The 9,624-nt window shown below is 64.3% G+C and overlaps 1 protein-coding gene across 4 annotated transcripts; it reads right to left on the bottom strand.

Annotated features, from left to right (window-relative positions):
- Positions 1-602: 602 nt before the first annotated feature.
- OGFR (opioid growth factor receptor) lies at positions 603-7,912 on the bottom strand. Of its 4 annotated transcripts, XM_022597578.3 has the most exons (8): positions 7,738-7,911; positions 5,949-6,011; positions 5,228-5,306; positions 4,265-4,343; positions 3,430-3,496; positions 3,247-3,300; positions 2,639-2,787; positions 603-1,934 (listed from the first exon to the last, which is right to left on the bottom strand). In XM_022597578.3, the coding sequence occupies exons 1-8, from the start codon at positions 7,882-7,884 to the stop codon at positions 929-931; spliced, it is 1,644 nt and encodes a 547-aa protein (XP_022453286.1). In that variant the 5' UTR covers positions 7,885-7,911; the 3' UTR covers positions 603-928. The 4 variants fall into 4 exon arrangements, with proteins under 4 accessions (XP_022453286.1, XP_022453284.1, XP_022453285.1 ...); XM_022597576.3 differs by having other exon boundaries at positions 3,247-3,496; positions 7,738-7,912; XM_022597577.3 differs by lacking the exon at positions 3,247-3,300 and having other exon boundaries at positions 3,322-3,496.
- Between the last annotated feature and the right edge of the window lie 1,712 nt (positions 7,913-9,624).

The following is a 9,624-nucleotide window of genomic DNA, read 5'->3' as shown; positions in this document are numbered from 1 at the left end:
CCTGAACCTGAGCCCCATAATGGTCTGGACGAGGACCTGATGACACTATGTCCCACCCCCACCCCAGCGAGTGACTTCCAGTTTGTCCATCCCCCTCCCCACAGGACAGGAGCTGTGGGGAGAGCATGAAAAGGGGACCCCGGTCCCGGCCCCTAACTCCCTCCCCCTCCCCCGCCAGGTGTGACCTCCATCACTTCCGAGTCTCCGCGTCCTTGGTGCTGATGTAGAAAGGAAGGGAGCGGTCCTGGCACAGGGGACAAAGCCAGGTTGAGGGGGAGCATGCCCTGCGGGGTGGGGGCTGCTGAGGGAGGGAGTCACTCCGTTCCCAGGCCGGTCCCTGCGTGGAGGACCGATGGGGTGAGGGGCAGCTGTGGCCGCCAGGGAGGGGACAGAGGGGAGCCGAGGGACCAGCTGCCCAGCCCCAGCGGCTCTGGGGTCAGGGTGCCCAGGAGGCCTGCACCACTGCTACACCCCAGGCACTCCCACGGGCAAAGTGGTACCACAGCCAGGCCACGTGCACCCAGAGGGCGTCCAGCCAGCATCACTCATGAAGCCAGCCCCTCCCCTGCCCCGGCCACCCACAGGGCCACCGTCCACGCCCAAACACTCAAAAGTCAGATGAGTTTATTCAGAAAAGGCCTCTGCACCAGACTAAGAAAATGAGCCCCCCTCCCACCCCCCAGCCCATGAGGAGCCAGGTTACAAAGGTGGGGGCCGGGCAGCGGCACAGAGGACGAAAGAGGCGGGAAGTGAGGTTGAGGTAAGAAGGGTGCTGAAGCCTTGGCCTTCCCCAAGGGGGGGCCTGCCCTTCCAGCAGTTGCAGTGGTGGCTGCAGGGAGAGGCCCGCAGCGCTGGGGGCGGGGAACAGCTGGCCACATGGCTCCCAGGCCTGCGGCGGGGCAGGGCAGGGCCCCGGGCATCCCCCTCCCTAAGGCTCTCCGGGCTGGACAGAGGGTCCTGCCTCCGTGGGCTCTGCCCTCTCGTCCACCTCGGGTCCTGCAGTGGCTGGGCTCCCGGGGGCACCCTGCTCCGGCCCTGCTTCTTCTTTGACCTCATTTTCACCCTCTTCAGCCACTGGGCGCCCTGACGGGGCAGGGGGCTGGGCGGCGGCCAGCGTCACGGTGCCATCACCTGCTGCCACCCCAGTGCCATCCCTGGCACCCTGGTCAGTCTTCCTGCGCTTCCTCACGTCGTCAGCCACCTTGGCCTCCAGGGGCTGGGGGCGGGGCTGCTCGGCCTCCTCCGGGGCTTGGCTGCCCACTTCCTGGGTCTCCGCCCCGAGGCTGCCCTGGCTGAGGGCACAGCCCTCCAAGTTCAGGGCGATCTTCTCCACCTCCGAGGCGCTCGGGCCCGGCTCCCCTGGGGCCCGCGCCCGCAGATTCGCCTCCAACTTCCTCTTCTTCCTCTCCTTGGGGTTTGGAGACTCTGGCCCCTGCTCATCGCCGGCCTCATCTCCCTGGTCCTTCTCCGAGGCTCCAGCTTCCTGGGGCTCTGTGCCGGGAGGCTGGGGACCCTTGGCCACCGGGTCCCCCTCTTCATCCCTCCCTGGCCCGCAGGTCTGCCCCTGGGCTGCGGCCTCGAGGAGGGGCTCCCCAGGGCTCTCCTCCCCGTTGGCCTGCCTTGGGCGGGCCGGCCGGGGCGAGCAGGGAGGAGAGCACGGCCTGAACTTCTGCAGCTTGTCGTGGGGCCCCCAGACGAACCTGCAGCGGGGCCGGAAGTGCTCCCAGGCGAAGTACAGCAGCTCACGGCGCTGGTGCCGGCACCGCACAGCGAACACAAAGTAATCCAGGGCGCTCTGCCGCAAGCCCGGCAGCTGCCGGCGCACCAGCGTCTCCTCCAGGAAGAAGCGGGCCAGGGGGGCCTGGTAGTGCTCCAGGCCCAGCTCCCCCAGAGACTTCAGGATGCGGGTGATGCGGAGGTTGTTGTGGCTGTGCCTGGAGGGGACAGGGGGCACTGGCAGGGCTACACGGGGCTGGGCGGCGCTCGGCCAAAGCCCACCCTTCCCTCCCCCGCCACCCCAAGAGCCTGATGTCCACCAGCAGAGACACTCCGGCCCACAGGCCAGTCTCTGTTCCCACCTGCTCCCCCTGCAGGGCCCCGGTCCCTGAGAAGACGGCCCGTGAGCCTGGATCACGTAGGTGAGGGATTGTGATGCATCCTCTAGAAGGGTGACTGTCCCCTTGGTCCCATGGAACACCCACCCCCACCTCAGCTGGAAGAGGACCAGATGGGGACCCTCCAGAGGCGGGGGCCTCAGTTACCCATGGGCAAGGGTGGTTGTACCATCAGCAGAGTCATGCTCTGTGCCTCCCCCAAGCCCAGCGTTTCCCAAGGCAGGAGAGGGGAGTGTGCCTGCCACCCCCAGCGGGTGCGAGGCTCAGGGACGCTGTGATGGTGATGGAGCTCCCCTGACAACCTGACCCATGCCCACGTGGGCAGGAGGGCACAGCCAAGAAGCTTGTGGACTCACGCGGCTTTCTTTAGTGCTCACACCCCTATCAGGTGGGGTCCACCCCCGCTCTGCAGGCAAGGAGGATGCCCAGAGCCTCAGGCACCGGCCCCGCAGGCCTCGTCCCCAGCCTGAGTCCGGCTATGCAGCCCCCCGAGCTGCTGGGCCCGGGCTGAGCAGCACCCTCACCAGCTGAGGTTCTGGAAGCGCTTCTGGTAGTTCTGCGCTCGGCACACGCGGCCCGTGTCTCGGTCCTTGAGCTGGATGCCGAAGAAGCCCAGCATGAGCTCGTAGGCCTGGACCAACCGCTTCCTGGCCTCCGTGGAGCTTTTAAACGCCTGCAAAACGCCCCCCGAGAGCAGCAGGGAGCTCAGGGTGGCGCCAGTGCAGTGTGGGGCCGCACGCCGCCCTCGGTCCCCGATTCATCCCGGGGCTTCGGCTCAGACCCTTAGGGTGAAGCGTCAGGGTGCAGAAGCCCAGGGATGCTCTCTTCGCTCTGAGCTGTCGCAGGGTCTCTCTGAGGCCTGAGGTGCTGCTGTAGCCCCAGGAGGAACTCCCTGACCTGAGAGGGGACCTAAGGGACTCCAGGGCTGGACAGGGGGCAGCAAGCACCCACCCTGTCTTCTTGGTGCACCTGCTTGGCCTCTCTTGTGGGCTCCTTGGCTCCTGGAGCCCCCTCCCGATCATCCAGGGCATCCCCAATCCAGCCCAAACCAGGGCTGACCAAGGCAGAGCCCGGGCACTCTGACTCTGCTCGTGGCCCCTGCCCTGGACCCCTGGATGTGAGCGATCCTCACCGTCGGATTTCTCTGGAAGCCTGCAAGGAGCACTGAGGGCAGAGGCGAGGACCACTTGGGAGGGAAGATAATTACATGGCTGGGGGGAGGGGCTCCTCTAGCTCCTGTACCGCCAGCAGCTCCTGAAGGGGCACGTGAACCCCTGTGGCCAGCCAGGCCCCTCCCCTGGCCTTTAGAGCTCACCTCGACCTCTTGGAGCGTGAGGGGCTTGGCGTGACAGTTCACTCCTGGCTCCCGCAGGGGAAACAGCCTGTGAAGGAAGAGATGGCACAGGCCCTGTCAGTGGCAGACGTGGGCCACCAGCCACTTGGCACGCGTTGGCTGGGCAGCCTGGGGCGGCTCTCCGCTTGCCTCCGGGGGCTGGCTGGACCACACGTGCCACAGGTTCTCACCAGTCAGTAAAGCCAAGGGGCAAGGGTGGGAGAGCTCCAGGGAGGGTGCCCAGAATGAGGGCCCAGGGCAGACCCACCTACAGAAGTCCTAGCTTGCCCACTCAGCAGCAAAGGCACCTGCCAGCCGCCCCCCGGGAAGCCCTCCATTCCTTTTCATTTTCACATTCTTCTGTTCCTCCCATCATTAATGCTGTGGAATTATTCCCCGGGGAACCCTGCGCCCCGGGTTGGCCCCCTGCAAGCTGTCCTTAAAGGACACTGCGTTTGTGGGGCAGCATCCAGGGGCACCTCAAGGCACTGTTAGAACCCGCCCCCGCGGCACAGGGGCTCCGCGGACAGGCTCGGGACAGGCTCATGGGGCCTCCGGTCCGCTGGTTTGCTGCTCTTCCTGTCCCCAGGAGCGGTGTCAGCTCCCAGTGGCAGAGGCTGTTCACAGCTGGAGAACCCAGGAGAGCCCAGACTGCAGGACCCGGTCTCCCCTGCCCCGCCAGCAGTGCCGGGCACTGGGCCCTGAGGGCAGTGCTGTGCCTGGGAGAGGCGGAGCCAGGCTCCAGCCTGGGGGGGGGGCCTCAAGCCTCTCCTCCGGAGCCCCGCCCTGCAAGCTCAGCCCCGCCCTGCCCACTCACCACTGGATGTAGGAGTGATTATCCTCCAGGAGGCCGTACTCTTCCTTCCAGTTCTGAAGAATGTCTTCAATGAAACAGCCTGGGAGCCCCACGGGGACAAGTCAGCCAGGGCTCCTGAAAGCCCCTTCCCCCACTGCCCTCCGCTCCTTTCGTGAGGACCTCGGGGCCTGGCAGCTTCAGGCTGTGCACATCTCATGTGATTTTAACCCCACTTTGGCCGACTGCCACTCTGCCACCTGGAAAGCGGACCCTTATTGCTGATGGAGGGCAGACCTGAGTGGGCAGGCCCCATCCAGGAAGGACAAGTGGTCCCAAACCTGCTCCTGGCTTTGCAGCAGGGGGGGCCTCGCCGTAGCCCACAAAGCACAGGCTGCTGGCCGGAATTCTGCCCTCAAACAGAACCTGCAGCCGAGCCCCACCCGGCAGCCTGGTCTCCCGCAAGGCAGCCCGTTTCTGCAAAGGGCCAGGAGGGGAACAGCTGAGGCCACCGGCCTGTGCTGTGGCAGGAAAGCAGCCACAGACAACGCGTAAGTACAAAAGCATGGGTGGGTTCCAAGGAAACCTCACTATGGACACTGAAATCTGAATCTCATATGATTTTCACATGTCACAAAATGTTATTATATCTTAAATCTTCCCCAACCATTTAAAACCGTAAAAACTGTTCTTTCCTGTTAGTTTACATATGCTGCTTTCCCACTATAGAGGGAGAGTCGGGTAGTCGGACAGAGACGGTGCGGCCTGCAAAGCCACCAGCATTCCTTGCCTGGCCCTTCGGAGCATGTTGGCCAGTGGAGCCAGGCCAAGGGTTGGGGACCTGGCAGCCCCTCGGCAGCTTCCAGGGGGCCCCGTGGGGCTACCCGAAAGCCACGTGTCCAAACCAGGTCCCAGCAGACCAGACAGGCAGAGGGGAGAAGGGGGCCCCCCGAGGCTGGAGCTGTCAGCAGCTGAGCAGGTACACACCGTTAGGCAGGAACCGAATCTCGTTTTTGTAGAAACTCAGGTTGGGCATGTCACCACTGGCATCTCCTTCCACCAAATCCTGAGGAGCCAGAGAGAGGTGCCAGACAGGGTATCACCAAAACGGGCCGCCTCCAAGGGCCCCTGACGCTGAAGCGTTCCCGGGATGGGTGGGAGGGAGTGGGTGTCTGCTCTTGGCCCCTGAACCTCCAGGCATCCGGAAGGCTGGTGAAGACCCCGAGTGCCAAGCCTGCGCCCTCCACCCTGAAGGTGAGGACGAGCCTCCACACTTGGGGGACAGCAGTCACCTCTGACCACCAGCGACGACCTTCCCCCCACCAACGCGGGCCAGGGCTGGGAGGTCCCCTTCATCTGCACCCCAAAGACAGCCCAGGGATCACCCGAGACTCTTGGGTGCAGACAGCCGGGGCTGAGGGAAAGGAGGCTGTGAGACGGGCTAGCGGTGCTGGGCCTCCTGTGGACGAGCTGCCGGCTGGCGCCGTCACGTGTTTTAAAGGTAAGGGCACTGAGATGGGAGTTAGGGCGCCGTGCTGTCACCCCATGATTAGGGGAAGAAGCAGCAGGCCCAGCTGGGGTGTCCGGCAGGACGTGGGACATTGTCTGAGAAGGGCTGGTGGGACACTGTCCAGCTGGCCTTCTCCGGGAGGAGGATTTGGTCCCGGTTAGGCTGCAGGGGGCAAGGGCGCTGCAGGCAGCTACCTACCGGGTAGTGGTGCCGGTACCTGCGTGTGTCCCGCGCTGCTCGCCAGTTTCGGGACCCTGTCACCTTGAGTTGGGAAGAGAGGAGATTGGATGAGACCCACCCCCAGAGACCCTCCCCACTCCTCAAGGCAGCCAGCAAGCAGGACCCACCCCACGGAGCCCCCATCCTGGTGACAGCAGCAAGGACCTGGGCTAGCTGTCAGCAAAATCAGAGGGGGTCGGAGTAGCTGCAGTGAGGCTGGCCCCTGCTGCTCGCTCCAGCCCTCAGGAACCCCAGGCCAATGTGCATTCTTGGGGTGGAGCCCCCCTAACTCTAGTTTCACTTTCTCCTCCCATGTTTGCTGGCTACCCTGCTTGGATCACACCCCAGGACCTCGCCCTGGGAACCCCGCCTTTCCCAGCACTTCCTCCTTGCGCTGTGCTCTAAGTTGTCACCTAAGGGGCTGTGTCCCTAAGGGCAGTGGCCTTGCCAGGAGGGGCCCCAGATGCTTCCCATGGTGGGCTTCTTAGCCAGATGCCAGTGTGGCCAATGGACAGCGGATGAAACTGAAACTCAGCAGAAGCTGGCCCCATCCCTCAATCAGTTTCCATTTGTCTGCCCATGGAGCTACAGTGGTGACAGTGTCCTCTCACCTACGCTGCACCATGCCCGGTGGGCATCTGCCTGGGGAAAGAGCCAGATTCCTGCCCTGTGACTCCTGTGACCTGTGACCCAGACCACTGCCCAGCCTACCTCCCTGAAACACTAGAGAAGTGCCGAGGCCGCCGGCCTTCCAGCCAGGCCCAGGAGCCCCTGGGGGTCCCTCTCGCTGACTGACCAGTCCAAGACACAGAGAGAAACCTGAAAACCAGAGCTCTCATTTGCTACAGGCAGAATCCATCCCCGACACCACACAGGCTGGAATTCAAGACTCCCTAGACATGGTGCCAGGACGCCCTCATCCCGAAGTGAGGGGGACACATGGTGACAGCTACCACTTGGGGCCTTCCCTCTTACCCAGAACCCCAGCTGCGCCCACTCTGGGAACGTAACACCCGGCGAGCGCTAGCAAGTAACCTCTGGTAATAATGAGTAACCATGGTTATGACAAGTAACCAGCGGCGACGAGTAACCGGTGGGCACAGCCGGCCACCCTGGCACAGGCACACCACACACATGTAGCCTCTACGGCCACCTCCAAGACGAAGTGAGGTCAGCCCCAGCCAGAGTGGGTGGGTGCTGTGCCCAGTGAGGATCAGTGGGGGTGGGGCAGGCTGGGGGCTCTGGGGCCTGAGGGAAGCTGGAGTCCTGGACAGTGGGGCAGGGTGAGGTGACCCCCGAGGGGCGCCGGGTGGAGGAGGGAGCTCCAGGAGGCCGAGAGGAGCAGTGGAGGTGGCCAGCACTGAGGGCTGGGGCCTCTTTAGAGGACAGAGCCAGGGCCTGAGGCTGCGGTAGGACAGAGGCTGGGGAGTCCAGGATGTGCGGGGCCACCCCCTTGAAGAGGTGTCCTTACGCAGATCTGGTCCTGGGGACAGGGGTCTGAGGGTGGCCCTGGATTCCCTGCAAGGTGCCCTGGTGCGGGGGCGGATCTCAGGGTGCCCTGGGGATCACGATGGGGGAGGAGGACAGGGCCGGGAAGAGGGCAACCGTTGGAGATGGGGAGCCGGGCCCCAAGCCGGGTCTCCGGTAGGGGCCTCCACACTCGGCCCCGGGGTCGGGGGAGCAACGATTTTCCAGGAGCCGGGCCTTGCCCCCTAGTCCAACGCGGCCTCCCCAGGGGCGCCGGGTCCCCAGCGCGCGGGGGCGGCACCTGGAACGCGCTGGGCCGCGCGTCCGCCTCGGCCTCCACGTCCCGCGGAGCGCCGGCCTCGCCATCCTCGTCGGTTCCGGCCCTCGGGCCCTCGCCGTCCTCCTCCTCGTCCTCCTCCCAGGTCGAGTCGCAGTCCGGGTCCTCCATACTCCAGCGTCGGCGGGACCCGCTCCGGCGGAAGCGAAAGTGATAGAGGGAGGAAGCGCGGGGGCGTGCCGGGGGGCGTGGCAGGGGGCGGGCCGGGGGCGGGCCCGGGGCTGGCGACTCCGTCCGCCCCGCCCGGAGGAGGCCCATCCCCAGGAGGACTCCTGAAGGATGTCCCCCTGGAGGAGGCCCATCACCCCGAGAAGGCTCCTCCGGAGGACGCTCACCCCCTTCCCCCGTGAGGTTGCCCCCCACATGCCCACCTTGGTGATTTTTCCCTGGAGAGGCCCCCTGGAGGATGCTCCCCGAGGACACCCCCTCAGGATCCTCCCAGAATACCCCTTTCCCCTGGGAAAACGTCCCTCCCAAAGATGTTTCCCCGGAGGATGCTTGCCTCCCCAGCCCACCAACCTGAAAAGTCTCTCTTCCACTGTCCGGGAATGTTCCCCTCCACCCTGAGATCCCCACCCTGGAGATCTTTTTCTTGGAGGATGCTTACATCCTAGAAGTCCAGAACCATCCCCTGGAAGAAGCCCCGCCCCCACGTCCTCCTCAGAAGAATTTAGCCCAGGATGCCCTCTCCTCTGAGGATGTTTCCAGAGGGTCCCTGTCCCCCAGAGCACCCCCCAGAATGTCCCTTCCCCTCCAGAACATTCCCCCTGGAGGATACCTCTCTCCACCATGGTGCCCCCTCAGGATGACCTGAGGCAGGATGTCCCCCGAAGAGTGGCCCCCTGGAGGTTGTCCACAGCAGATGTCCCCCACCCTGTACGAATGCGTGGAGGATGTCCCCCCGCAAGGATGCCTCCAGGAGGACACCCCCTGGAAGTTGTCTCCCAGGTGTCCCCCCAGGATGCCCTCCAGGTGTCGGCTGGGGCAGCAGTCTCATCAGATTTCCTTTGGGGACTGAACTGCTTTCAAGCCCCCTCAGATGGTTGGTAGAACCCATCTTCCTGAGCAGTAGGGCAGAGATCCCTGTGTCCCCTCCAAAAGTTCACAACTGGGCAGTTTGCTTCTTCAAGGCCAGCGGGAAAGTCTCTCTCCAGTAGAGAGTCCCATAGTGCAGTGTCCTCGTGGGTCTGCCCTCCTGTCCCCCTTGCTGCATTATAATGGTTATAAGAAAGCACAGGGGCTGCCTGCACTTACGAGGGGGCACCAGGCAAAGACCCAAACACCTGGAGGCAGAAATGACCGGGGATCACCCTCGGGGCTGTTCAACACAGACTGAGGCCCAGCCCAGCCCCCGGGGATGCTGACCTCGCCCAGCCCTGCAAGTCATCTACCAGGCCTCAGGGGACGTGACAGTCCTCAAGCTGTGCAGCCGGGAACGACCCAGAGCTGAACAGAGCCTGCCAATCTTGGCCACGGGCACAGCTAAAGACCTTTTTTGGTGCTGGTGCCAATTCCTTGCAGGCTCACCAACCTGTTACCTCTCTGGGTACCATCTTGCCTGGATGACTTTCTAAAAGGACAGTGGTGACTCCGCCAAAGGTATGGAGCTCTGGGCATTTCTGCAAATCGTCTGCCACCGATGGCCTGGGCAGGTGTCCCGAGGAGCAGGTGATAGAAGAGCCGCCAAGCATCGGGTGGGGCTGGCCCACCGCAGGCTGCGGCCACGGGCCTGGCCTTCACCTTAGCTGACTTGCAGCTGGCCTCGGAGACCCTGGCTGTGACTTCCAGCCTCTGATGGAGGCACTGATGGGTGCTGGGGTGCCCTCCAGGGTTGGGCAGCTCTGACAGCAC

The sequence above is a fragment of the Delphinapterus leucas genome, chromosome 15 (genome assembly GCF_059928025.1).
Source record: "Delphinapterus leucas isolate spDelLeu-1000000601 "Yukka" chromosome 15, BTC_Dleu_Yukka2, whole genome shotgun sequence".
NCBI lineage: Eukaryota > Metazoa > Chordata > Mammalia > Artiodactyla > Monodontidae > Delphinapterus > Delphinapterus leucas.
This window is presented reverse-complemented; position numbering and strand designations above follow the sequence as displayed.